At 39.2% G+C, this 27,931-nt stretch overlaps 7 protein-coding genes across 12 annotated transcripts; 4 read left to right on the plus strand and 3 right to left on the minus strand.

The window, feature by feature from the left end:
• The first annotated feature begins 7,697 nt into the window (after positions 1-7,697).
• LOC124310787 lies at positions 7,698-9,498 on the plus strand. Its single transcript, XM_046774762.1, has 7 exons — positions 7,698-7,818; positions 7,932-8,055; positions 8,131-8,377; positions 8,451-8,596; positions 8,660-8,885; positions 8,959-9,075; positions 9,145-9,498. The coding sequence occupies exons 1-7, from the start codon at positions 7,762-7,764 to the stop codon at positions 9,269-9,271; spliced, it is 1,044 nt and encodes a 347-aa protein (XP_046630718.1). The 5' UTR covers positions 7,698-7,761; the 3' UTR covers positions 9,272-9,498.
• Positions 9,499-9,606: 108 nt separating this feature from the next.
• Positions 9,607-10,567, minus strand: LOC124311175 (28S ribosomal protein S33, mitochondrial-like). Its single transcript, XM_046775545.1, has 4 exons — positions 10,313-10,567; positions 10,117-10,235; positions 9,808-9,840; positions 9,607-9,747 (listed from the first exon to the last, which is right to left on the minus strand). The coding sequence occupies exons 1-4, from the start codon at positions 10,445-10,447 to the stop codon at positions 9,681-9,683; spliced, it is 354 nt and encodes a 117-aa protein (XP_046631501.1). The 5' UTR covers positions 10,448-10,567; the 3' UTR covers positions 9,607-9,680.
• Positions 10,568-12,638: 2,071 nt separating this feature from the next.
• On the plus strand, positions 12,639-14,610 carry LOC124310859. Its single transcript, XM_046774952.1, has 9 exons — positions 12,639-12,782; positions 12,877-13,000; positions 13,059-13,139; positions 13,205-13,367; positions 13,439-13,536; positions 13,605-13,652; positions 13,713-13,935; positions 14,005-14,121; positions 14,245-14,610. The coding sequence occupies exons 1-9, from the start codon at positions 12,744-12,746 to the stop codon at positions 14,363-14,365; spliced, it is 1,014 nt and encodes a 337-aa protein (XP_046630908.1). The 5' UTR covers positions 12,639-12,743; the 3' UTR covers positions 14,366-14,610.
• Positions 14,611-15,188: 578 nt separating this feature from the next.
• Positions 15,189-17,496, plus strand: LOC124310816 (beta-ureidopropionase-like). The gene is made up of 10 exons (XM_046774841.1): positions 15,189-15,296; positions 15,443-15,555; positions 15,623-15,873; positions 15,941-16,035; positions 16,098-16,304; positions 16,365-16,489; positions 16,556-16,603; positions 16,671-16,815; positions 16,882-16,968; positions 17,034-17,496. The coding sequence occupies exons 2-10, from the start codon at positions 15,455-15,457 to the stop codon at positions 17,133-17,135; spliced, it is 1,161 nt and encodes a 386-aa protein (XP_046630797.1). The 5' UTR covers positions 15,189-15,296; positions 15,443-15,454; the 3' UTR covers positions 17,136-17,496.
• On the minus strand, positions 17,004-18,490 carry LOC124310973 (guanylyl cyclase 1-like). Of its 3 annotated transcripts, none has more exons than XM_046775190.1 (6): positions 18,404-18,490; positions 18,275-18,346; positions 18,037-18,187; positions 17,819-17,945; positions 17,519-17,744; positions 17,004-17,454 (listed from the first exon to the last, which is right to left on the minus strand). In XM_046775190.1, the coding sequence occupies exons 2-6, from the start codon at positions 18,333-18,335 to the stop codon at positions 17,213-17,215; spliced, it is 807 nt and encodes a 268-aa protein (XP_046631146.1). In that variant the 5' UTR covers positions 18,336-18,346; positions 18,404-18,490; the 3' UTR covers positions 17,004-17,212. The 3 variants fall into 3 exon arrangements, with proteins under 3 accessions (XP_046631146.1, XP_046631155.1, XP_046631137.1); XM_046775199.1 differs by having other exon boundaries at positions 17,004-17,298; positions 17,380-17,454; positions 18,275-18,435; XM_046775181.1 differs by having other exon boundaries at positions 18,275-18,432.
• A 79-nt stretch (positions 18,491-18,569) lies between these two features.
• On the plus strand, positions 18,570-19,725 carry LOC124310957. Its single transcript, XM_046775156.1, has 3 exons — positions 18,570-18,806; positions 18,909-19,385; positions 19,465-19,725. The coding sequence occupies exons 1-3, from the start codon at positions 18,630-18,632 to the stop codon at positions 19,636-19,638; spliced, it is 828 nt and encodes a 275-aa protein (XP_046631112.1). The 5' UTR covers positions 18,570-18,629; the 3' UTR covers positions 19,639-19,725.
• LOC124352472 lies at positions 19,697-26,980 on the minus strand. 4 transcript variants are annotated; one of them, XM_046802013.1, is made up of 11 exons: positions 26,473-26,980; positions 26,210-26,346; positions 24,899-25,092; positions 24,616-24,769; positions 24,256-24,366; positions 23,423-23,700; positions 22,582-22,803; positions 22,198-22,395; positions 21,434-21,619; positions 20,383-21,361; positions 19,697-20,287 (listed from the first exon to the last, which is right to left on the minus strand). In XM_046802013.1, exons 3-11 carry the CDS (start codon positions 24,952-24,954, stop codon positions 19,883-19,885), a joined length of 2,589 nt encoding a protein of 862 aa, XP_046657969.1. In that variant the 5' UTR covers positions 24,955-25,092; positions 26,210-26,346; positions 26,473-26,980; the 3' UTR covers positions 19,697-19,882. The 4 variants fall into 4 exon arrangements, with proteins under 4 accessions (XP_046657969.1, XP_046657982.1, XP_046657968.1 ...); XM_046802026.1 differs by having other exon boundaries at positions 24,616-24,766; positions 26,210-26,351; XM_046802012.1 differs by having other exon boundaries at positions 26,210-26,351.
• Positions 26,981-27,931: the final 951 nt, after the last annotated feature.

Raw genomic sequence — 27,931 nt, forward strand, 5'->3', positions numbered from 1 at the left:
TTCAAGTTTTATTTTATTTTGATCTCAATGTATGCATTCTATTCTAACTAAGTTCGTAAATATGGCAAGCAGTTCGTTACAGCAAGCCGTTCGTGTCACATTTCACGACAAACGTAAAGGTATGACGCAAATTATCAGGTTTTAGCCAAAAAGCAATCATTTGGGCGGAGGGGCCGCGGCCTTGACCTTCTAGGAAAATACTATAAGGACGTCCATGTAAAAACAAACAAACAAAAGTTCCAATTCTGCGAGGTGCACAACAGATCTACCTTACACTTACTAGCTTTTTTAATAATACAACGAAAATGATGGGGCTATATGATAAGCGCCACAGTATATCTCGCGTGTCCATATAATTAATTTGCGTAAGTGCTGCAACGAATTATACATAATTCGTCATTGTCAATGTAATCAATAACACATGCACAAATACAATTTTCTTAGTTACTTTTAAAACAGAAATTAATTTAAATAGTAATGCAAATGGTGAATTAAACAATACGATACAGTACAGTAATGCCTCCCGACCATTTTTGGTTGCACGCAGGCCTACCTTTCAGGAAGTTTCCTTGCCAGTACTTTGAAACTGGAAGATGATAAGAAGATACGTGAAAATAGTCTCCAATGTCTAAATAAATAATTTGGTTTATAAAAGCTATTTTCTATTCAATGCGTATTGCCAATTTACTGGAATGATAAGACTTTTGGACAAAGACAAAACTCCTTTAAGGCTATGCCTATCTCGATTTGTGCTCATCTGTGATATTTCGATTATGTAGGAAGTAATCTGTTAAACAAATGTAATATTATTAATTCAAATACTAAAGAAATAATGATCTAGAAAACAATAATCCCGGTACCTTATTGCACTCGTTCAAATTCCCTTCGTTTCTAGTGTCCCGTAAGCTGCGAAGAACAGTTTTATACATTCAGTCGTCTGTTTCAAGATAAGGCGATTAAATGTATGAATCAGTTTTTAAAAAATGCGAAATAATATAATTACAGTTTCTCGAATCTGATCGCTCGTATGGCAAATGAGCCAAAAACGCAAAAAGGCTTCAATAACGTCGCAGCCGCCCCAGCAAAACACAACCACGTTACCACGTTTATAAAACAAGATGATGTAGTAAGAAGAAGTGAGCATTGTGACAAATGTCAGGAAACAGTTTATCGCCAAAACGGCACTAAAGTGACGATGAAGTAAATCATCCGCCAAATAAAGTTGTTTCAAAGAACGCAGGTGCCAAAAGGTCCGCTGAACTGCAGTTCGACTTGGAACTGTAGCATTTCTCAGCATAAAATAAAGCAAGTTTAAGTTGGTAATCAACTTCTTGATGTAGAAAATGTATAGTTGTCCGCAAATGATGAATAACCAAACAGGTAGCACAGTTAAACTGTTTAACAACAATATTTAATTATTTGGAGAATGAGACAAATGGATTGTGATTGTGAACCTACCACTGGTTTGAGAAGATTTTAATAAAATCCTGGAGAATGTACAGCGGCAAATATGCCAATGGTTTGTTTAAATTTGCATGAGTGGTAAATGTCAAGTTTAAAACAAACTATGAAAAATAACGTTTTGGTGCATCAAATAGCTTTGTTAATTTTTTTTAAAAAGAATCAAACCATAAACAGCATGTAGATGAGGCCAAACAAGGAATATCGTTTTATTGGCGACAATCTTGGCCGTTTGAATTGTAAATCGACGACCTCCAGGGTTTCCAAAAACAATGTTATCGATGGCCAGATTTTAAATACCAAACTAAGGTGAACAATTATATCAAAAACTAGTGAGATAAGTCGATACAGATCATCAACGAGAACCTCGATCAATTTTTCGACTTTTATTTCCTGGCTACCGAAAAAAGTTTCAATTATTTGGAGGCGCCTGACGAATATATAAATGTTGCTCTGAATAGCCAAAATGAGCAAGAAAAACGTCCCAGAACGGTATAGGCGTTGACTCCATTGTGAATCGGGATTCGCAAAAACACCCACAATTTTAAGTAAAGCACTTAAAGGCGATAAAGCCAAGCGGAAAAACCGATTTCTCAGTGTTTCTGCCATCATTTCACTTGACTAAGTGCATGCCGAACATTATATGGCATGGACTTTTCATGAGAAAAAAGGGTTCAAACTCTACGAGTTGCGCACCAAATCTACCTTACTACCTTTTTGAATAATACCACGAAAATGATGGAGCAATGACGTCTAAAGTAGATATTTTATAAGCGCCAGCGCCACACTATATTTCACGTGTCCATATAATTAATTTACGTATTTGATGTGCCGCTACAATAACATGTGCATCACAATTGCACAAATACAATTTTCTAAGTTACTTAAACAGAAATTAATTCAACATATAGTAATGTGAAACTGGTAATGCCTCCCGCCCATTTTCGGTTGAACGCTGGTACTTTTCAGGAAGTTCCCTCGCCAGCATTTTTAAACTGGTAGATGATAAGAAGATACGTGAAAATAATCTCCAAAGTCTAAATAAATAATTCGGTTTATAAATTTGTTTTTCTAATCAATGGAATTCTAATCAATTTACTCGGATGATGAGACTTTTGGACAAAGACAAAACTCCTTTAAGGCTATGCCTATCTAGATTTTTGCTCATCTGTGATATTTCGATTATGTAGGAAGTGATCTGTTAAAGCAATGTTATATTATTAATTCAATTACTAATAATAAGAAATATAATGATTTAGAAACCAATATCCTGGTACCTTATTACACTCGCTCAAATTTGCTTTGTTTCTAGTGTCCGTGTCCCGTAAGCTGCGAAGAACAGTTATACATTCAGTCGTCTATTTCAAGATAAGGCAGTTAAATGCGGTTAAATGTATATGAATCAGTTTAAAAAAAATACGAAATAATATAATTACAGTTTCTCGAATCTGATCGCTCGTATGGCAAATGAGCCAAAAACGCAAAAAGGCTTCAAGAACGTCGCTGCAGCTCCAGAAAACCACAATCACGTAACCACGTTTATAAAACTCGATGATGTAGTAAGAAGAAGTGAACATTGTGAGAAATGTCAGGAAACAGTTTACCGCCAATACGGTACCAAAGTGACGATGAAGTAGATCAGCCGCCGAATAAAGTTGTTTCAAATAACGCAGGTTCGAAAAGGTCCGTTGAATCGCAGTTCCACTTGGAACTGTAGCATTTCTCACCATGAAATAAAGCAACTTTAAGTTGGTAATCAACTTCCTGATGTAGAAAATGTATAGTTGTCCGCAAATGATGAATAACCACACGGGTAGCACAGTTAAACTGTTTTACAACAATATTTAATCATTTTGAGAATATAGTCAGACAAATGGATTATGATCGGGAACCCACCACAGGTTTGAGAAGATTTTAATCGAATTCTGGAGCATATCTAGCCAATAAGCGAATCGAACTTGATAGTTTAAGTCCGAATGAGTGAATAATATCCAGTTTAAAATAACCTAAGGCAATTAAATTTGTGCAATGAATAGCTTTGTTAAATTTTTAAATTTAGCTATAATTAAATTTAAGAGAATCAAACCATAAACACCATGTAGATAAGACCAAACAAGGAATATCGTCTTATTGGCGACAAGCTTGGCCGTTCGAATTGTAAATCGACGGACTCCAGGGTACCCAAAAACAATGTAATCGATGGCCAGATTTTAAATACCAAATTAATGTGAACAATTATATCGGAAACAAGTGAAATAAGTCGATACAGATCATCAACGATTTTCTCGATCAATATATCGACATTTATTTTCTGGCTACTGAAAAAAAATTCAATTATTTGGCTACGCCTAACGAATGTGTAGATGTTGCTCTGAATAGCCAAAATGAGCAGGAAAAACGTCCCAGAACGGTAAAAGCGTTGTCTCCATTGTGAATCAAGATTCTGATTCACAAAAACACCCACAATTTTAAGTAAAGCACTTAAAGGCGATAAAGTGAAGCGGAGATATAGTATAGTCATTTTAGCCGAAAAAGGGGGGTGTACCTCAAACAATTAGTAAAGAGAAGTTTTATTAATGAGCACTATTTCTACATACTTTTTAAGTAGGTGTGTAAAAAAATTCAAAAATCGTACGTAGGAATCACATATAAATTTTCAATTAAAAATTAGAAAATAAGAAATGGGGGTCTAATTTTAAATATTTTTTTGTTTTTATTACATGTAATCAAACTGTATGTGTTAATAAACGTGTGTTTCTAATTTAAATGTTTTTTGTGTAGATTTACTATTTTTTTTTTAATTTTAAAGTTACTGAAATTGATTTCCGCGTCGAAATTTTTTCGCCGTGTTTAACACGGCGCTTATGGCGCTACGCGTCTTGTTAAAATTGATGCTACATAAAAACTAAATAACCTAAAAATCCCCAAATAGTCTAGTTTTGTAGCCAATATAACCTAGTTTACTTTTTATTAATTAGATTTTATGAAAATAGCATAGCAGAAAAGTTATTCACATTTTAAAAAAAACTACCCTTTTTGGGCTTTTTCCAAATTCAGCAAAATTCCAATAGGTTTTACAACACACCCGCCAGGTTGACATTTTGGGGGGGGGCCGCTGCAACTTGGTGCCAAAACTTGTTGCCGAAACCTATTGGAATTTGGAAAAAGGGTAGTTTTTTCTAATGTAAATAACTTTTCTGCTGTGTTATTCTTATAAAATCTAATTAATACAAAGTAAACTAGGTTATATTGGCTACAAAACTAGACTATTTGGGGATTTTTAGGTTATTTAGTTTTTATGTAGCATCAATTTTAACAAGACGCGTAGCGCCATAAGAGCCGTGTTAAACACGGCGAAAAAATTTCGACGCGGAAATCAATTTCAGTAACTTTAAAATTTAAAAAAAAAATAGTAAATCTACACAAAAAACATTTAAATTAGAAACACACGTTTATTAACACATACAGTTTGATTACATGTAATAAAAACAAAAAAATATTTAAAATTAGACCCCCATTTCTTATTTTCTAATTTTTAATTGAAAATTTATATGTGATCCCTACGTACGATTTTTGAATTTTTTTACACACTTACTTAAAAAGTATGTAGAAATAGTGCTCATTAATAAAACTTCTCTTTACTAATTGTTTGAGGTACAACAGCTATAATGACTATACTAATACCGATCTCTCAGTGTTTCTGCCATAATTTCACTTGACTAAGTGCATGCCGAACATTATATGATATGGACTTTTCATGAGAAAAAAGGGTTCTAACTCTACGAGTTGCGCACCAAATCTACCTTACTACCTTTTTGAATAATACAACGAAAATGATGGGGTAATGATGTCTAACGTAGATATTTTATAAGCGCCACACTATATTTCATGTGTCCATATAATTAATTTGTATAAGTGCCGCAACAATAACACATGCATCACAATTGCACAAATACAATTTTCTTAGTTACTTAAGCAGAAATTAATTCAACAATAGTAATGCAAATGGTAATGCCTCCCGTCCCATTCGGTTGCACGCAGGTACTTTTCATGAAGTTCCCTCGCCAGCATTTTTAAACTGGTAGATGATAAGAAGATACGTGAAAATAATCTCCAAAGTCTAAATAAATAATTAGGTTTATAAATTTTGTTTTCTAATCAATGCGTATTGCCAATTTACTGGGATGATAAGACTTTTGGACAAAGGCAAAACCCCTTTAAGGCTATGCCTATCTAGATTTTTGCTCATCTGTGATATTTCGATTATGTAGGAAGTAATCTGTCAAACCAATGTAATATTATTAATTCAATTACTAAAGAAATAATGATCTAGAAACCAATATTCCCGGTACCTTATTACACTCGCTCAAATTTCCTTTGTTTCTAGTGTCGATGTCCCGTAAGCTGCGAAGAACAGTAATACATTCAATCGTCTATTTCAAGATAAGGCGATTAAATGTATGAATAGGTTTTAAATACGAAATAATATAATTACAGTTTCTCGAATCTGATCGCTCGTATGGCAAATGAGCCAAAAACGCAAAAAGGCTTCAATAACGTCGCTGCTGCTCCAGCAAAGCACAGTCACGTTACCAAGTTTATAACACTCGATGATGTAGTAAGAAGAAGTGAACATTGTGAGAAATGTCAGGAAACAGTTTACCGCCAATACGGTACCAAAGTGACGATGAAGTAGATCAGCCGCCGAATAAAGTTGTTTCAAATAACGCAGGTTCGAAAAGGTCCGTTGAATCGCAGTTCCACTTGGAACTGTAGCATTTCTCACCATGAAATAAAGCAACTTTAAGCTGGTAATCAACTTTCTTATGTAGAAAATATATAGCTGACCGCAAATGATGAATAACCAAACAGGTATCGCAGTTAAACTGTTTAACAACAATATTTAATTATTTGAAGAATATAGGCAAAAGGATTGTGATCGTGAACCCACCACAGGTTTGAGAAAATTTTAATTGAATTCTGGAGCATACTCAGCCAATAAGCCAATCGAACCGGATGGTTTAATTCCCAATAAGTGGAAAATATCCAATTTAAAACAACCTTTGAAAAATAACGTTGCGCACTGAATAGCTTTGTTAAATTTTTTAAAGAGAAACTAACCATAAACAGCATGTAGAAAAGGCCAAACCAGGAATATCGTCTTATTGGCGACAAGCTTGGCCGTTGGAATTGTGAATCGACGGACTCCAGGGTCTCCAAAAACAATGTCACTGATGGCCAGATTTTAAATACCAAACAAAGGTGAACAATTGCATCGGAAACTAGTGAGCTAAGCAGAGTCAGTTCACTAACGAGAACCTCGATCAATTTATTGACATTTTTTTCCTGGCTGCCGAAAAGAAAATCAATTATTTGGCTGCGCCTGACGAATATATAAATGTTGCTCTGAATAGCCAAAATGAGCAAGAAAAACGTCCCAGAACGGTAAAGGCGTTGTCTCCATTGTGAATCGAGATTCTGATTCACAAAAACCCCCCAAATTTTAAGTAAAGCACTTAAAGGCGATAAAGCCAAGCGGAGAAACCGATCGCTCAGTGTTTCTGTCATCATTTCACTTGACTAAGTGCATGCCGAACAATGAAAAAAAAAATGTTCTAATTCTACGAGTTGCGCACCAAAGCTATACCTTTACTAATATACTAATAAGAAAATGATGACGCTGTGACCTCTATATAAGCGACTTAGAATATTTCATGCGCCAATCATTAATTTGCGCGTTTGGAGTGGGCAATTAATAATGTTTTTATTCGACGCCCATTTCACTCCCGAACAAGTCGATGGTGATACATGTTGCTGTTGACAATAAGCCATGGGGTTCGCACGGAACTGAGAGAGTGGTCCTTGTTTCACACGTCGTTCAATGTATCAACATGAAACGTGTATCCAACCCAACGAGTCGAGAAAGAAAACCATAACAAGTCGGGAAAATATTTCATTGGATGAAAAAAACCAAACAATTAATTTTGAATTTCAACATCTATCGCCTGAAACTAAGTCAGATTATTCAGCGTAGCTGCCAAAGCCAAAATAAGATGTTCAACGAACAAGTCAAATATTTTCCAGAGCTGCCCTATAAGGTGAGAACAGAACATGCATATTGGTCTCCACCCAAAAGTACTAGGAAATGCAGCAACAAAGAAGCCTGACCTCTTTTTTTTAACTCGGAGCATTTTTCTAAAAAAAGTGTGTGAAGAACACAACGGTAAAAATGTTCTAGCCATCAAAAGACGTGTTGTCGTTATTCGCCAAACTCACTTGTGTGGAAGCGCATGTTCTGAAATGAATCTCCCGATTAATATTGTGCTACCGCTCCTTGCTGCGTCATTCGTCTTTCAGGTAAGTAAGAACTTAAATATTTCTTTTTAAATTCATTGTTGCGAAAACCATCTTTCGTTAATTTTAATTAATTTTAATTAAATTATTTTTTATTTGTGTGTAATTACATGTAGATTGGACAAGTCATTTGTCATGGACGTCTAATGGATCCTCCATCTAGAAACGCAATGTGGAGATTTGGTTTCCCCAATCCAGTTGACGTGAAAGATAATGAACTTTGGTGCGGAGGACAAACAGGTATTAGCTGTTTGTTTTAAAATGCTACATTTAGACATCTTAATACAAAAGGTTTCTACTGTGTACGTTATACAGTGCTCTGGGATGTTAACGGAGGCAAATGCGGTGTTTGCGGTGACCCATGGAATGAGACCCAACCTCGCGCTCACGAAATTGGAGGACACTATGCAAATGGTCTGCTTGGACGACGTTACACTCCGGGACAAGTCATCGATGTTGAAGTTGAGCTAACTTCAAATCACAAAGGTCACTTTGAATTGCGGCTCTGTCCGTTATTTGGATATCAGGCGGTGAATGCCGAAACTGAAAATTGTTTCGATAAGTATGTTACTGGCATGGCATGAATGTGTCTAAATTTTTTGAGAATGATTTTTTCACTTAGATTTTATTCTTAGGTACCCACTGTACCTTGAAGGTCAGTCAACTTATAAATTTACGATTCCCGAAGACTCCGCTAAGCACGCGATATTGAAATATCGCGTCAAACTCCCTAACCAAGTCACCTGTACCGCCTGTGTCATTCAATGGGTTCATTACGCCAGTAAGATCATTTAATTAAGCGGACGATTCTGTCTCTACTGAAAACTGTAATTATAACGTGCAGGTCATCTCAACGGGACGTGTGATGACGGAACTATGGCGATTGGATGTGGAAATCAGGAAGTATATCGGAATTGTGCGGATGTGGCAATTATTACAACCACGGGAGGTTTTGAGCCATTCGGAGTGATTCCTACAGTTCCAACCAGTCAAAATGTTAACCCGTACGCCTTAAAATTATGGAACAAAACTAAAAATGGGGAAATTAAGGAGGAAACTTTGGTTGTCCGGTAGAACAAATATTTTCCCTTTGAATTCAAAATTCAATGTATATAATTGATGGATTTGTGCTATTTCAAAAAGCTCGCAATTTTGCATGGCAATTGGAAAATACCGAAGCATAAGTTACTTTGATTCGTGGTGCATGAGTAACTGTCTAAAGTACCCGCCAACTTGTCCGGAGCATGCTTGTAAATGCACGTAAGTTTATAATTATTTGACAAAACTAACCTGAATTTCGATGTTTTAAGAGTTTTACAATTTCCACAGGTCGAGTTGTGTCCCAAGAAAAGATTTGCCCAAAGATGAACAAGCGGCCGAAGAATTATTTTGTCAGCATGACTGCATGCAATCCCCTTTCAGTGAAAGATGTTCTCGAATTTGTGATTGTGCTTAAAGTAGCACCTGTTCAATTCTTATTTACATCTCGAAATTCTTTTAAAAATCCAAACCAATATTTGCAACTGTTTTTACAGCATTTTAAAATTGGGTAAGTCTTTCAAAAATTACGCAATGTAACAAATATAATAATAATAATTCGGAAAATGAAATAACCTCGATGATACAGAAAACTGTTAAGAATTGTTTTCACCGTTCTTTTAAATAAACTTTTTAGCTGGGTTAGACACGCTGTCAAATAGAGAAAAGAAACGCGCGCATTTCATGAAATTGCTATTAAGAAAAATGAAAAGTACCTGAGACTCTTGATAGTTTAACTTTTTTTTCCATGTATGACTGGTTTTGAAAGTTTATTTTTACAAAACTTATGATTAAGAATTTTGGACTACATCCGGATTTTCACTCATTTACTTTTTAGAACGTTTGCCTTCCCCTTTCTTGGGTTTCCCTTTTCCTCGCAACTCACGAAGGCGTCTGAAAAGAAAGAAAAAGAGTTTTTAAGTGTTGATGAACACAACTATAGTAAGTATTTACTTGATCTCCTCTTTGAAGTCTTCATGTTCATCTCTGTAAAAAATAAAAAGCCAGGATGATCAGTCAAACAATATTGCTAATTATCAACATATTTCATTTACAATATTTTTACAAGACACATCAATCTTTAAAAATACTTTGGTCACCCTCATCTTTCTATACATGAAAAACACCCCTTTGGAAAGATAGACCCAAAGTGACAGTAAACGTACAGTATAGCTAGGTTATGCACACAATATGGGATGGATCGCAATTCAATTTGTTTAAAGTTAGTTGTACATGAGAATTAACTTAATAGTAATGTTATACCTGAATAAGCCATAATTCCGTAAATTCCTCATCAAGACATGGATTTCAACATGTCGGGGATAGTAGTTCTTTATATCTGCTCTTTGTTCAATGGGTTGAGAACTAAACATGTCTACAATCTAGTGCAAACAAGCATAAGATGTTGAACAAATTTTGAAGTAGTCTATTAAGAATTTTATAACTACTGCACATATACCCTCATAGATTTGGCAGATGTGTTTGGACGGGCCACTTCACCAAATATTCTTGAGCTCAATTGTTCAACCCGCTTAGCATACGGTGTTGCACTCTGTACTACTTTTAAATAGTTATAGAATTTTGTAGCCGCCATGATAAAAAACAATTATTCCAATTGACAATTTGTGAATTCAAAATACAAGATACAAATATAACGCAGATCTATGGCTTTATTCCGGTGATTCCGGCATGGGAATGAAAAGTACTTCTGCTTGTTTATGAAAGTAATAATCGTAATCGGAGGACGATTTGATGATCGATATATATTGAAATCGATTGATAAAAAAAATGACAAAAACGAATATTCTGAACATTTACTCATTTACTGTTCATATTAAAGATCCCAAAAAAGATCTACTGCACTTTTAAAAATCTATCGGTGACGTTGAGCGCTTGAATTTGTTGATAAACCACGTTGTATTTTTATTGGTTGAATCAATGCCCACTTAAGCGGTCAGCTATTCCAATGTCATTTGTCATAGCATAAGCATGCCGTGCCGCATTTTTGAAGGATAGAAGTGATATTTTTAACGCGATACTCGTTATTCATTATTTGAAAATATTCGTGTCAACGCTTAAATTTGAATCGCACTTGGCAAGTCATACGGGTTTCGATACATCGACAATAACTGTTGCAAATGTTCCGGTTATTCCGCTATGAAGATTAAAACTGGTTTTTGAAGAACAGAAGAGAGCGAGTCTTGTAGTAATAAGCTGTCTCTGCGAATATGCGGGTCGTTATTCTACCAGTCGCCAAGCCCCCCATCACAAGGTTGACGGTTACTATCGCCATTCTTTCTGTACCAGCCACACCTTATTGTGGATTACTTGAATGCCAAATTGAAATGTGTTATTTTTTTTTGTATTATATTGATAAAGCGATAACTTGTTTGCCCTAAGACATGACAATGACAATAGAAACAACCAGTGAAAGTACAACGTGATGTCCTTGTGTAACTTTAAAAAAAGCAATCGGCGACAGTTGTCTACATTTCTGATGTTTATAAATGTCGAAGGAAAATGTTGCTTTCGGTTGCTTTAGTTCAAAACAGTCATCCTGAAACTATCCCCACAAAACTTTTGATGATTTTGTATAAAGCCTAAAACTTATAGATTTCTGGTTATATTTCTTAATGACTATAAAAGCATTCGAGAACCCCACATTAAAGAATAGTTGCCCTTCCTGATGATTTTGAAGGACTCGGATGTGAACTAGGATAGCCACTGACAAATGGAAGCGCTTTATCATCAGCGATTATCAGTGAAACGCAGAGGAGGCAGAGCTCATTCGCCTTGCCCCAATAAGGTAAGAATGATGGATCAACAACCTCAAAAGACCCCACAAAGAGAAGAGCTGTTTGTGTCCGGCTGTTTACGCATAACCTAGACAGTTAAAAAGTTTTCTTTTTCTTCCCTAAACATTTCCTTGTCTATATCGCCTAAAAATGCCAGAAAATGTAACAGAGCACAACCTTTAGCGGCTTAAAAAAAAAATGGGGGGCAGTTTTCTAATGTAAAATGGATGTCTTTTGCCTCTAAATGGTTATGATAATTACTTTTTTTCTGTGGAATGTCAACCGAATCGCCATATAAGAAGCGCATCTTTGTTTTTGTTTCATTTGGATACTGTATTGGTTTTGTTTTATACTATTTATGAAAAATAGTTGAACTTGACCGTCAAGTCGAATGAGACGAAACGCTATGTCCAAATTTGCATACGACTATAGCGAGAAAAGATGCCCTCTGGCAGCAGAAACTGAAAAGCAAAAAAAAAAAAAAAAAAAAAAATATTAAAGCGTGGATTTGGCAGGTCGAATCGACGTTGTTGAGGAGGAACAAATCAATTCAAGGACGATTGAAACTCGTCACACTAGTTAAATAGTGCGTTCGTTTGTTAAATGTTATTAGAAAAGTGCCATTCAGTATAAAAGAAAAGTAAAATAGTCGAGACTCAGAACCCTCAATTAGAATAAAGAGGCTTTTAAGTTTTCCAAAATCTGCCGACCATTTAAACAAAGTGACTGGGAAACAAAAACGGTGATGTAATTTTATCCGTTTTGCTGGGAACAACAAAAGATGCGGGGGAAGACGAATATTAAATTCACGTGACCATGATCATTATATCCATTGCCAAAAGGTAATTCTGCAAAGTTGTTTTTTTTTTTTACAGAGAGAAAGAAGAGGAAAATAACTGGTACCAGGAGGTTGCGTGACCGACACTCCTGGCATTGCAATGGCACTGAGTTCTTCCCCTTAACTTGTTTCTCAACACACAATCAAGATAAAAAGGGCAGCGGGAAAACACAAAAAAATAGAAGAGGAACGACGCAAAATCTTCCGATACCTTCAGTCTGAAAACGCCTGCTGCCGTCTGCACACACACGCTCAAAATGCGGCTCTTGTTTACCATAGCCTCCTTGCTTCTACAGGTAAGAAAAAATGCCACCTTTTCAAAATTGATTTAGAATTGACAACATTCATATTCACTGAATCTGGTACTGGAATTTCTTGTAAAAAATTAAGGCACTTCTCGTAAATGGTCATGGGCGGTTGATGGATCCACCTGCAAGAAACGCCATGTGGAGGTTTGGTTTTCCCAACCCCGTTGATTACCAGGACAATGAACTTTACTGCGGAGGCTTTTCAAGTATGTCATAACCGAATATTTTTTTGAAAACGTGCTTGAATTAATTCGCGATTCGTAGTTCATTGGTCCCTTAACGGTGGCAAATGTGGCGTTTGTGGAGATCGATGGGACGAACCACCTCCTCGTCTTCACGAAAGTGGTAATGAATAATTTCTTTTAAGTCATCACGGCTTTGTCTGCGGAATAATTAATTTTTATTTTAAGGTGGGTTTTACGATACTGGTCTGCTTGGGAAGCGTTATACACCCGGACAGATAATTGATATCGAAGTCGAATTGACTGCGAATCACAAAGGACATTTCGAGCTACGATTGTGCCCACTGTCAGGTGACCCTACTCTTGCTGAAAAACAGGACTGTTTCAACAAGTATGTTTTCTGATTACGTTAAAATAGCTATACGCAAAAAAGTTCGGAATTAATTTTGTATGGGTTTGAAGGTATCCCCTATATTTGGAAGGTTCAACCTCTCACCGTTTTCAAATTCCCGAAGACACAAAGAGGCAAGAAACGTTCAAATATCGCGTGAAACTACCTGGTAATAATTATTATTTTAATTATTGTTTGGGTAATTAATTTAAAAAAATATTGATACTACTTGATTAGATGGTGTCACCTGCACTCGCTGCGTCATTCAGTGGATTTACTTCACGGGTGTGTTAATTTATCAATAAGTGCGCAGACTAGTTTTTTCTCACGTTTGCGGTTCTTTAGGAAATACATGGGATCTGTGCGAAAATGGAGTAGGGGCCGTTGGTTGTGGAAACCAGGAGACTTTCAAAAATTGCGCTGACGTGGCCATCATCACTAATACGGGAGGTTTCGGTCCTGCTGGCGTCGTTCCCTCAGCCCCGACAAGTCTTCAAGATAATCCATATGCAATTAAATTATTAAATATGACTAAGAAAGGAGTTCAGGAACAAACGCTTGTCGTCCGGTAAAGATACGACGTTTACTCTCTAAATATTCCCCAATTCAATTATCTTGATAACCCGTTTTTTTCTAGATCTCAAGTGTGCATTGCAAACGAAAATTTCAAAGATAAGAATCGCTTTGATTCATGGTGTATGGCTAATTGCCTTAAATATCCGCCCACTTGTCCAGAAAATGTCTGCACGTGTCTGTAAGTTCGAATTAACATTTTCAAGTTCTCAGAACAAATACCTCATTTTTATCTACGCGGTAGAATCTAATAGTGTTTTAATTTTACTAATTTGTTCGTTGATGTTTCACTTTTTTTAAATAGAACGGAATGTGTTCCAACCGGAGAATATGCAAAACAACCTGGAGCTGATGTCCACTGTCATATCAATTGTTTGAGATTTCCTCCGAGCGAGCGTTGCCCTGAGTGGTGTAAATGCACATAATAATGGACCCTATCTGACATGCTCTCTTTATGACGCTGAGAAATTAAATCATTTTTTAAAAGAAACTTTTGGAAAAAAAGTGAAAAAAGATAAAAAAAAATTGTTTTTACCTTTGGGGCATTTAATAGCTGCATTTAATTGAAAGTTGAAAAGACAAAACTGCAGTTATACTTTGTTTTGGTGGTAGCCCATATTATACTTAATCACATTTAAGCATCACGGAAAATATACAAATTTGATTAAAATTGCAAATCTATTTTTTTCCTTTCTTTGCTTTTTCTGCTTTGGCTTCCTGGGCAGCTTTCCGACCAATTACTGCCAAAGGTTTGCCATCTTGAGATACTTGAGAAACGAGCCTATCTTCAAGCGTTTGATTGATGGTTTTTGAAATATTCTTTCTCATCTGTCTGGCCTCCATGATTTGAACCTTTCTTGGTCCAATAGGGTTGTCTATAAGTGAATTACAAGAATAATTTTATTAATACACTGACTTTTGGGAGAAAATTTGCGAACAAAATCACTTACGTTGTACTTTTCTTTGGGGTGGAGCTTTGTCAAGTTTCTTTACTTTTTTCCCTTTTACGTTGGTCGGCATTGCAGCTTTCACCTTGATTTTACCTTGTGGCATCTTTAATGTTTAATAATTAGAACTTTTGTAAGTTGTAAGTTGTTAGAACCACGTTGGAACGAAATGCAGTAGCTGTATGCGTTGTTGCAGAAAACAAAATTGTTTGACATGTGAGGGCGACTTAAGAGACACCTAGCGAAAAGTATTAAAACCACGTCAGGATCAAATGTTTTTGTTTTGAATTATTGTTTTGACCTTGACGTAAAAGGTCTGATCAACGAGATCCGGCCACATCATTGAAACAAGTTCCCAATCGGGAAACATCTTGTGATTCTTGTCTAGTTTCCTTTCGACTAGTTTAAGGTAAAGGAAATCCAAAAATATTTGTTGTTGAATGATCAAAACAGTGATAGATCCGTAACACATAATCACATAAACTCACCCTGTTCACACTTTCAGCTTGCTAATAAATAAGCCATTTCATTTTCATACCTCTTCTATTTACTTAGGCTGTAAGAAAAATGACTCAGCAGTTTGCTAGTGTTGAAGAATCGTTGAAGAAACATCTGCCTGAGGAGGATAGAAAAGAAGTTTTTAGAATTCTTTATGGCCGTGAACTTGAGTATTTTCTTCTGTTATCATAAAAAATTACTGCACTACATTAATTTCCTTATTCATTGCACCCACAGGGAATTGGATTTGCCGGTAGCTGCTGCTGTTCCTTTGAATTTAGAATTGAAAGGTTACAGCTTCACTGCTGAGACTGAAAATTTGAGGCCAGCTCGACGCGTACGTGTAGGATTGATTCAAAATTCGATCGTACTCCCTACAACCGACCCCGTGTCCGCTCAACGAGATGCACTACTCGCGAAAATCGGACAAATAATTGGTGTCGCTCACCAAAGTGGTGTCAACATCGTCTGCATGCAAGAGGCTTGGAGTAAGTCATAATGGTCTACAGAAAAATGCCAGATATATTCGAAATTATTTCAAAACAATTAAAATAGACATGCCTTTCGCTTTCTGCACGCGAGAAAAACACCCGTGGTGTGAATTTGCCGAGTCGGCTGAGAAAGGACCTACGACCGTTTTTCTACAAGACGTAATGGATATTGCATTAGGAAATCCATAAGTCGATTTGATCTAATGAGTATTATTCAACAGCTGGCGAAACGGTACAACATGGTCATCATTTCGTCAATTCTAGAGCGAGACGAAGATCATGGTGATACCATTTGGAACACATGCGTTGTTATTTCAAATACTGGTAACGTTATGGGCAAGAGTCGTAAGAATCACATTCCACGCGTGGGTGATTTCAATGAGTCTACATACTACATGGAAGGGAATTTAGGACATCCAGTCTTTGAAGTAAGCCACTCACTCACTACACGCATTCAGCACTCTTGTTACATTTCCTTTTTATTGTAGACTCAATTTGGCAAAATTGCTATTAATATCTGCTACGGGAGACATCATCCACAAAACTGGATGATGTATGGAATTAACGGAGCAGAAATTGTTTTCAACCCATCAGCAACCGTTGGCGGTCTGAGGTATTTTATTTTATTTTTATTGTTGTTTAATGCGTCGTAATTTTTATACTGTCGATACGGACTTAGCGAACCCATGTGGTCGATTGAAGCCCGAAATGCCGCCATCGCCAACAGGTTCGTTGTTCTTCATCGATATTTACTGTATTCTTTTTCCGCATTACTCATGTTAACATTTCCATAGCTATTTTACGTGTGCCATCAACCGCGTTGGCACGGAAGTGTTTCCCAACGAATTCTCGTCCGCAGATGGTCGACCCGCACATAAAGATTTTGGACACTTTTATGGTTCAAGCTATGTTGCTGCGCCCGATGGCTCGCGCACACCGGTTAATATAATTTTTTAAAATAATTTTTTCTTTCAAAAGCAAAAACATATACTGTTATTCTTATAGAGTTTGTCTCGTGTAAGCGATGGCCTTCTTGTAGCAGAACTGGATCTGAATTTGTGCAGACAAGTAAAGGATAAATGGGGATTCAGGGTAAACTAAAACTAGGTTACTAAATTAAGTCACCAGACATTTAAAAAAAAAAATTGTATTTACAGATGACGCAACGATTGGATCTTTACAGCCGTTCCTTGGAACGCGCCATCCAGCCAGACTTTAAACCACAAATTGTGCGAGAAAATATCACTCACCAAAACTAATGGTATGGCAGGATATTTTTAAAGGGTAGTGATATCGAGCTTACAACGTGGGACCAAAAATTGTGTTAATCGCACAGTTAGCGGTATATCAAGATGATATCTTCGTCAGTGCCATGAGCTTGTCTTGTTCTCTCAAAGGAAGAAAATGTTAGGCAGCACAGTTCTGTAGTAATGAAAAATTTAGAGGTGATATTACGGCAACTTGTTATAAAAGGAGATCTTATGCTGTTAAAAAGTACTATACCGCTTTTGACTGCTGGATCTCTGTAGTATATGAGCTTTTTCTTAGTGTCAAATCCACAAATGACTATGTAGTGACCTAAAATGCAGTAAGAATATAAATACAGAAAACTTTATTGAATTAAAACAAATAATTAACATACCATTGAAAGAAAGCTGAGCATTAAATAATGTTCTAACAAAATTCCCAATGTTGTTGACTAAAGATTTGCAAGAAACACACTCTAGTTGATTTACATCTACTAGTGCAATAACAACTCCATTCTGTTTTATGTGATGTATTAATTCATTAATTTCCAAGGAACCTGTCTCAATTGAAATGCCTTTAGATGCTGCTTCTTGGAATCTTTGGTTAACTCTTTCTTCATCCTTTATTTTAAAAAAACATACAGTTGAGATTTCAGAACTAATCTGGGGTTCAATTCATTATTTAAGGAAAATACCTTCAGAATGTAACTGTCATAGAACTTTTCCTTTGAAAAACTAGGATTGACACCTAAGGTTTTGGTGTAATACTTGATCTTCATAGAGAAGTGATTTAAAATGTAGCAAAGGTCAATAGTCCACGTACTACAAATACAAAATATACATACATACATTGGCTATTTACTAAATTTATGATTTAGCAACATTAAATATTTGAATTAATTCATCTACTAACCTTTTGTTTTGGTATTCATCTGGGCAAATTGAACTTAAGTTTTGACACAACTGTTGAGCTAGGTCATTTGATAAAACCATTTGAATGCATGCAAGTCCGCAATCCCAATTTCCTACCTGCTCAACATGAGGTAATTCAATAACAAAAACATCTGAAAAAAATATAAGTTATTCTTTAGTTGCTTTGACAGTTTGACATCCCATTATTATTGGAAAAGATTTCAGGCAAGTTTTATTACCTGTCTCTGTGTCTTTGCTCTGATGTTCACTGAAGGCTAAATTATCCAAATCCTGGTTCATTTTAACTGAATCTTTAATATGTTATTGAGTAAATTTTTTTAACTAAAAAAGTTATATTCCACTTGTACTTGTGACTTGTGTGTTGTGTCGTTGTTATGAAAAGCGAGTGGCGACTTCTGTTGCAGACGAATGTTCCAACAAAAACAAACCAGCTGTCAAGTGTGTTTTCGACAAATTCTTGCTAAAATTCAAAGAAAAATTGATTTGCAATTACTTGGTCCAACCCTACGTTTAATCGAGTACTTTTTAAGTACTCTAGTGCAACGTCTTAACCCTTAATTCGCTAAATCTCAAATGAAAAGAATGTCTTGGACATTTCGAGTGCCTTTCCAAAATATAAAGAATTTTGTGGTTTTGAGACCCCCTGCAGTAATATTTTGCTTTTGCATTGCTTCCTTTGGGATTGTAACCCTATGCTTATCACTTTACATCAAACACACACCATCACCACTAAAAAATCCAGATGAAAAGGTAAATAATAATTATTGCTAAATAATGATAGAATCGAAGCAAAGTTACTTACCATTAATTTGATCTTGATGACCATAATTTATTTTTTATTTACATTTATAGGGATGGAATGATGTTGCAGTCAAATTGAACAGACTAAACTTTTGCTTGCTTCCACCTGGAGTATCTCCAGCCATCAACACAACAGGGATGGAAGCAGCGTCTGTTCCTTTCGAAATGATTCTTCCAGTCCATGAAATTTGGAAAAACTTCACAGTCATATCTGGGAGCATTGCTGCAACAGATATTGGGCTACGAGATTATCCTGGGACAAATTTATCATTCTCATTGTCCTTGATGCAATCTCAAAACAAGATATGTCTGAACTTGTACCATCCTCATTTCGTGTCCATGCCACATGGGGCCCCAACCTGCAATTCCCTTCAGTTCAATCCTTTTCCAAGAAGCATCGGGGCGTTCGTACTTCCCAGAGAAGATAAAAAATTAACTACCGGAAGTATCACACCAAAGTGCTCGGATAACGCTGCATTTGACGTCAAATTACTGGAAAACCCTGCGTGGACTGTGCTTCTGGGAAAGGTGAGCTCACAATATAGTTACTATCTATTTTTGTTATTTTGTCGTTAATGATTTTGTTTTTTTTCTTCAAAATTCCCAGGACGACCGAGCTCGATCAAGCCACCATCTGATGGTCGCTTCAGTCTTCCTGTTAACTTCATTTTTCATAATGCTGTGCTTTGCTGCAGTGCGCGGTGGATCGTTGAGTAAAACGGTGAAAATGAGCAATTCCGGGCGAACACCTACCGAGGATAAAGAACCACTCGATCCCTAAAATATGTTCTAATGTAACTTAGATTAAAAAAAAAACATTGCGCCACATTTTGACTGGCTTGATAAAATAAATAAGTTTGTTTACGGATTCTTTATGTGAACAAGACATGTTTGTACAGTACATTCAGTAATAAAGTGTGCATAATATGCGTGAACAACTTGCTGGGCAATCTTTTTATAAAATCAGGTTATTATGATGATATCGTACGATGATGTTGAGCTTTAATTGCTTCCAAGTAATTAAATTATTCTCTATCCTCCTTCTCTCGGCCCGACCCGGGGTTCTTATTGGCTCGCGATGAAGAGAGAATGTTCCACTTGAGGTTACCCGACAGAGCCGTCCGCAAGCTGGTCTTTGGCGCCGTGTTATTATTCCAACTTTCGCTTTCTGAATGCTTGCTGCTCTTCACATCAATCTTGTTGGATGAACGGTCCATCGAATTTGTTTTGACTACTCCGTTGACTGATTGCAGGCTAGAGGCGCGATTCAGATACAAGAACGAAGGTTTTCGGGGCGGAACGGGTTTCGGCTTCTTGCCTCCGGTCAACAGTCCTCCGTAGTTCATGGAAGATGAAATGGTCTGCTCATCGCTGATGTAACCGTGACGACGTCTCTCCAGATCCATCGAGGCAACACTTTGCACCTCCGACTGTAAAACAAGACACAAAACAAAAAAAAATAAAAATCATGAATGAAAACAGCTCGTGGAATGAGGTCAAACATTTCTACAAAAAATTAAATTACCCGAGTGGGCGAAGACGGAGAACGTTGATTAAAGGGTCTGGTCATCAACGAAACATTGGAAACGGTTTCCATGGACTGGCCAATGTGATTGTGTCGCACCGGATGCGAGTCGATAAAAGAGTCGTAAGAGGCGACGCTTTGCAAGTCGGAAACCGAAACGGAATCGGCTGGTATCCGCTGGCGTCGCGACGCGTAATCGTGGGACGAAGACGAAGCCGACGACGGCGTCTGCGGAGGTGGCGTCGCTTGCTGCTGGTGAGGATGATGATGATGGGTGACGCGGATGACGTGACCAAAGTGCCTATCGACAATCGACGACGTTTTGATCCGGTTCATGCTACCCGTTTCGACGGTGACGCCGCCGTTGGTCAGCGGATGAAAATCTCCATTCGGTTCCGTTGCGGCCGTCGCTGCGGATGCGCCTCGGCGGCCGTCCAGGGACGACGAATTCAATCGTTTGCCGTGATCGACGTAATCAGCTTCGGGCACTGCTGCTGAGCTACTGTGTCGCCCAGTCGAATTGCTGCTGGCCTTCAACTTGGACGTTCGCGGAGGCTTTTGACGAACGGGCGCCTGGACGCGAATCTCCGATCGGTACAGCGATTGGCTCTCGCCAGACGAAAGACTGTCGTGCTGCTGCGGCTGTTGAGGTTGACATGTTTTGGAAGCCCCGCGGTTACTGGATTTTTCCTTGGGCGTCAGCTGCTGCTGGGCGTCCTCCTCTTCGGCCAGCTCTTCATCGTGGCGCACTTCTTCCAAATAGGAGATGCGGTGCTTCAACCGCAGGTTTTCACCTTTGAGGCCATCACGCTCCTGGCCTAGTCGTTCCAATTTCGACGAAAGCTCTTGCATTTGCGTCACAAAAGTTTCTTCTCGGCTCTGACGAGCCACGACCATCTCTACCGGCCCTGATGTCAACAGTTTGGCCACGTCCACTTTCTCTTGGCCGGGAATCAGCTGTCCGTTAATCTCCAACACTCTGCAACCCCCAATCAAATCAACAGTTCATTAATTAATCAATCGAATAAGTTTAATGGCGTTTTATTTTTACTTGTCGCCGACTTTCAAGTTGAGATCTTCCCGCGCCCATTGGATGGTGCACGAGTCCACGATGGGTAGTGGTCCGTTCCTATTATCTTCGCCGGCATTGGGGCACTGCAGCTGGAAACTGGGATTCTGCGCGTCATATTCCACTTTGTTGATGACGATCACCAGAGGGGCATGTCCGTGAAGAATGCTACACGAAATGGGGGGGGAATATAACATATACGAATACGATTAGCGTATATAATATAATGTACAGTCACGAAAGACCGGTTGACCTCTTTCAAGCTCGGCTAACTCACTGTCGCTGCCAGCGGTATATATACATGACAACACAACAAGGAACGCGGTATATCTACACGGATGAATTGCTTTGATTGGAATTTTCGGAAAAAAACTTAAGACCGTCTGTGGGGGTTTGTAAATTGAGTCCAACGGTATATAAAGAAAAAACTAGCGCCAGTCGACCGTATCGGTATCTAAACTTTAATTTCTTTTCTTTATAACTGCAGCTGCTTTTGTCATTGAGATTCGTAGACGTTTGGCAACTGCATATGAATCAGCTCTCTAACATCTTTTTCATGTCAAAATTTGCATAGAGTCGTCAAACGTCTTATCCTATATTTTTATGCGCTTTTACTTTTTCGACACTCGGCTATGCTAAATCTAAAATTTATAACGTTTAACAAGGATATCATACGTGTTGGTTGTTCCTAATAACAACACGATATAAAACGAGGTTAAATGTGCGTGACGTTTCACTCAACCGACCGGAATAATGAGCTGCTGGCGAGGTTGTTGCTGCTGCCGTTGCCGTTGCCACCGACGCCGTTTCGTCCCCACTGATGGATGGCCCCGCCGAATCGCAAGAGGAGCGTCCGCTTTTCATCCTGCAGGTTCAGCAAGTTGGTCTCCTCCCTTTCCAGCTGGTATTCCGTCTCGGCTTGCTTGATGTGCGAGTCGATGTTGCTGCAGCATACGTCATCATTCAAATAATAACATCAACACAGAACCCGACAACCAAATTTTCAATTCAGAGAAAAAGAAGAAAAGCAACTGAGCGTGAACGCTTCAATAAATGTATCTAACGATCGAACGAGACACCGGAAGTGGGCGGACACCGGAAGTCGAGTTAATCTAAAAAGTTCAACTTACTCGGAGACGTTGGTCTGCTGCAGCGAAAGTCTCAGATTCTTGATGACGGCTCGCTTCAATTCAATGTCGCGGTGGATGAGAGCCAAACGGCGTTCGATCTGCTGGCGCTCGTTGGACGTCGCCCAGTTGGTGCCGCTCGTCACACTCGTCGGCTGCTGCTGCTGCTGCTGCTGCAGCACAGTCGTCATAGTCGCACCTTGCTGCTCCCGCTGCTGCTGCAGACTGCACTCGACGCGATGAATAAATGCAACAATAATACAAAACGATCAACTATACTATAATAGAAAACCGGTAAGTTGCTGGCGAGAGAGCGGACAGCGGCAGCTCCTTTCGACGGCGACGGCCAACCAAATGGAAATAACAATTGCGCAGAAGAGAAAGACTAGACAACGCAACGAGCCGATGCGTTTGATCGGCCGAGCGTAACTTTCCCTCTCCAGAGCTATATCTAATCTCCTTTTTTCCTTGAAACGAAATAAAAGCTTCCACAACACAACAAGTACACACAAAAAGGAAAAGAAAAGAAAAGAAAAAAAAAAGCCACTGTGTCGACCGCCATGGGCTACATACGGGATGTATAGATACATACTATATACTCGCTGTGTGTCTGTGCGGATAGTGCTGGACACAGCCCCGAGCTGGAGCTCGACCGCAACACGGCCCAGTGTCACGCATCACATCACCGCCTAATTTCGTGCACATTCTAAATTATAACCAACGTGTGTCCTCGCGCAAAGAACAACAGAGAAGAAGAATATCGAGGCCATTTTTCCCGACAGTCGGCCAGAGCAACACCTTAGTATATAGATCTGTCATAATAAATAGACGAAATGTTACATACCTTTGAATGAGGACGTCTTTGTCGTGAATGATTTTGCGGAGGAGTTCGATTTCGTTGCGGATGTGTTTGCTGCTGCTGGAGCCGGAACTTGATCGCTGTTGTTGTTGTTGTTGCTGGTGATGGTGGTGCAAATGACTGCCGGTGCTGCTGGACGCTTTGCCGACGCTTCTGACGGTATCGACGGACGGGCTGCTTCTCAGACTGGGCTGATGGTGGTGCGGCAGAGTTCCGGCCGAACGTCGTCCGCCCCCCGACAGAGACACGGCGATACTGGCCATCTGTTGTGGTCGAACAGCGACAAAACGGTGATCAGTGGCGAGAACCGCTGCTCTTTTTCTTCAAGAAAACTTAAATATAAAAACTAAAATAAAAACTATCTAACGCCACTCGGCGTTCCCGAAGGGGAAGCTCGACGCTTTCCCTTCACGAATAAGAATCCCGTTCGCGCGCATTCTCACGCAGCGATTTCACTCTACATCCAATCGCCCAAACGGAAACTATTTCCAGCAGTACAGCAGCAACGTGCACCAAGAACGCGCCTTCGTGAGGCCGCCCCGTCAAAATTCTGATATTCCGAATGGCATTTTAAAAACTCGAAATTCTCATTTCGAAAAAAAAAAGAAGAAGAAACATTCGACCGCTTTAGACAGATTGACATCCGTCAACACACGGCTCAACGAGCACAGCACGTTTTTATAGACTGTAGCCTACTTTGTCTTGTCCCGATGGGGGGAAAGAAAACCGGGGGGAATTCCGGAATCTTTTTTTTTCCCAGTTGACTAGAAAAGTTCTTGGTCACGTCACCAAATGCGTGCGCGCTAAATAGATTTTACCTTGGCTTCGAGAGTCTGAAGCTGCGACAAACGGGGCTGATGCATACCAAAGTTTTCACCGTACGGAAGCGGAGTGTACGTACCGGGCGGCAGGCTGGATGGCAACGTGCTCTACATACGAAATATAATGGCCAGAGAGAGAGAGAGAGAGAAACAAAATAAAAGAAAAAGGAATGTTATAGTGTTGCTCAAAATCGATTCTGGCACGCGGCTGACGGATGGAGCGCGGGCCATATAACCGCACCATCATGCGTCATCCTCACGCAGTATAAAAAAGGTGAAACAACCAGCAACCAAAACAAACGAATTGGGTATAGAGAAGAAGAAGGGGGGGGGGGATAGTGTTGATACCTGACATACCATAGAGGCCGAGCGATGATTGAGCTGCTGATAAATGATTTCGCTGCTGGCGTAGCTCGTCTCGACCGGACAATTTTGATCCACCGCTTCCAATGGGTGCGCCGTGAAGCTGTGGTTGCTGTAGCCCGAGGAACTTTTGCGAGACGCCTTGCTGCTGTGTTGTAGCGCGTGTTTGGAAGTTAAAACAAAACACCAGCACCACACAAAATGATTGTTATTAGATGTTACAAGAAAGAAAATGAATTTTAATTTCTTATGCTGAAATTGTGATTTAGCTTTATACCTCAAACGTCCGAAGCGAAAGAACCGCGACTGGCTCAGTCTTGTAGGCGACTCCATGACGGGACCTGGATTTCACAAAACACAGCGTCCTCCTTTTGCCAAACTTTTGTCGAAAAAATTCCGGTTCTGAATAACTGTTTAGTTATGCTTGTTGTTGTTCGTGTTTGGTTGGGTATGCGAGGATTACGCATGAAACTGAAAGAAACAAAACGAGAAAATGGAACACACGGATTTTATTATTCAAACAAGAGAAATGCACGTGAACTGAACACGCATCCGGCGTTCTCCCAACTGATCTTTTCGTGATCTCCAGTGACTATGTATCTCTTATTTAGTATTCAAAAAAGGGGAGATTCTGTGCTGTTTGGTGTCGTGATTACCGTGTGGGGCCAGAGCCGGCCAGAGGAGCTCAATCACACAATAAAACTGATGCCAGCAGACAGAGAAGGGCGTCAAACACGTTAATCAAGAATCGACCATTAAAAATGGGCTGCCGCTGAATGAGTCTGTCAGGAAAGTAGATCATTGTTGCAGACAAGAGAAGAGAATAATTTACAGCGTCGAGACAGGTGTCTCAAATGAATCACGTCTATACCCTATAGTCGGCTGCCAGATGATGTTGTATCTGGTTATATATCAAACCAAATTACACGCAACTAACGCCCTCCGGGAAAAAAAAAGATGTTTAATGTTGTTAATAATAAAGAAAAGAGGAGACAAAAGAAGCAAAAATGTCGTTGCGGCTTTGTGACGTCTGCCAACTTCCGCTTCTTCCGCACGCATCACTGATCCGATATACGTAACCTTGCCCCGTGGTTCAAGGGGAATCAAATCCAAAAGGCTCGATTGTCCACATTGATCAACAGGATATAAAATCTAGGCAGAGCTTCGTTCCTTTCCCATTACGTAATGATGATAAACGCTGTCTATATTTTCTTCAAGAAATCACGACTATACACAACAATTGAGTTCGTTTTTTTTTTCCTGTTTAAACACCGCATGAATTGGATGGAAAGAGAGACATTTCCTAATAAGCGAACCCGAGGAGGTCTCTATAGTTTCTATACGGGGCCCATCACGGGGGGTGAGGGGTAATGTTTCCCACGATCTATTCTATAGCTCTCTAGTTCTCCCCTCTCTCTCTACGCGGCCAACCAACTTGTGAAAGGCGCAACTAGGCGCCGTCTGCTGCTGTTATATATAGTGTATAATAGGCACTAGAGTGTGTACATGCTTAGCGTAGACAACACTGTGCACAGACAACACACACACAAGCCCAGTCTTCATATTTTCTTTTGCCTTTTTTTCTTACCTGTCGGAGAGCCAGCACTTGTGGCCTTCGGGAAGGTTGTTGCTGCTGGAGGGCGGACTCAACCTGCCATCGTTTATGACATCCTGACCGAGAGGTGCTCTGTGTACTGGAAGGTATATATACAGGGGGGGACTGAGCTGCGCTGAAGAGAGAAACGAGAAAGATGAAACGGTTGGAATATGGATGGGGGGGGAGAGCACTCAAATGGAAAGTGCAACAACAAAAATTTGGCTGGTGGTGGTTGGAAGAAAAAATATGCGCACCCAAACTTTGTGTGTCCGATGGCCAATGTTTCGAGTGGGTGAAATTCTTGATTTTCAAATGCAACTGTTTTCACTTTTCACTGTTCATTTCCCGTTGTTTCTTCATGAAAAAAACAAAAACACGAACCGTTACAAGCAGAAATAAAGTATTATTCCTGGTAAGTAATTTGCAATTGAACAATAGGAACTTGTAGTGTCTGCTGGCTCCGGGATTCGGACACTGAGCAATCGATCATTTTTCTTTATGTTATTCCATGTTGTTGTGTTACTTCGAGGCTGGCTGTGCGAACGCGCGGGGTATTTGAAAACACTCGACACACTCCTCGTGAGACAGACTGCTTTGATAATAGCGTGAATTGATAACAGAGAATCTGTGCGGTGGTTTGACGGGATCACGCCGGCAAGTCGACAGATTCTTGAAAAGGCGTTTGTCGGAGACGGCGGGATATAGGAACTACGGAGCCTGACAGATTCAACAGACGAAGCGCGCACACCATCCGTGGAAGGCAACAGTTCAAGGAAGACTATACAGTATACAAAAACCATCTGTATGGATGTAAAAGAAAAAAGAAAAAAACAAGACAAAAAGAGAGGAAGAGGAATGGCCGCCAGGAGAGTGCGGGTGTATACGACCTGCGCCCTGCCCCTCCTGTGGCCTCCTCCCCTCCAACCTGAATACCTGCTGTTGCAGGTATACACGCATAGCCTCCTTCTCTTGATTATCTCTTCCTCTTTCAGACTTGCCGAGTTGCCATGTTATTCACAGAGGCCTCGGTCGTTTCCTTCCATGTTTCTCTCCCCCGATATTTTCTCCTTTCTTCCATCCTCCTTCTTGTATTCCTATTCACCGAGCCCTTTTTTTTCGCTACATGATTCTGTTTTCTTTCATTCATTTTGTTTCCATCTGTTCTTCTCGTATCCTGTATGTGTTACTTGACTGGATCAAATTGCCAGAAGGGACAAGAAAAGGGAGAAGTAATAATAGAGGGAGCAGAGCGGCTGTGTTGGCGAGCATTTCATTTTTGCACTGCCAATATCATCGGAATTCTAATACCATAGTATGTTTTTCCCCGTAAATTTTCTTTTTTTTCTCAAATTTTTGGCAGTTTATAAAAAGCATCCATTTCCGACCTCTTTACCCTTCTCGCGGACATCCCAACTCGCATCCCCACCCACCATTATACTCATAACGCATGGGGAAAAGATCCGAAGAAGAACAGCAATCTAATATTAAATTAAAATTCCGTTATAAATTTCTAAAAACTTTTAATTTATAGCTTTCATCAGCTCTCGATGAAATTATCAAAGCCTGTGCTATAGCGACAACAAAAACGTTGATATTTCTATCGCTAGGTGACTTAAGAGAATGATCTTTACACTTCAGGCTGCTCAGGCCAGTGGCCTGAAAAGGCAAAGGCAGAATCCCTTTCAGGCCACCGTTAGCGCTAGTTGTATGTTA

The sequence above is a fragment of the Daphnia pulicaria genome, chromosome 1 (genome assembly GCF_021234035.1).
Source record: "Daphnia pulicaria isolate SC F1-1A chromosome 1, SC_F0-13Bv2, whole genome shotgun sequence".
In the NCBI taxonomy this organism is placed as follows: Eukaryota; Metazoa; Arthropoda; class Branchiopoda; order Diplostraca; family Daphniidae; genus Daphnia; species Daphnia pulicaria.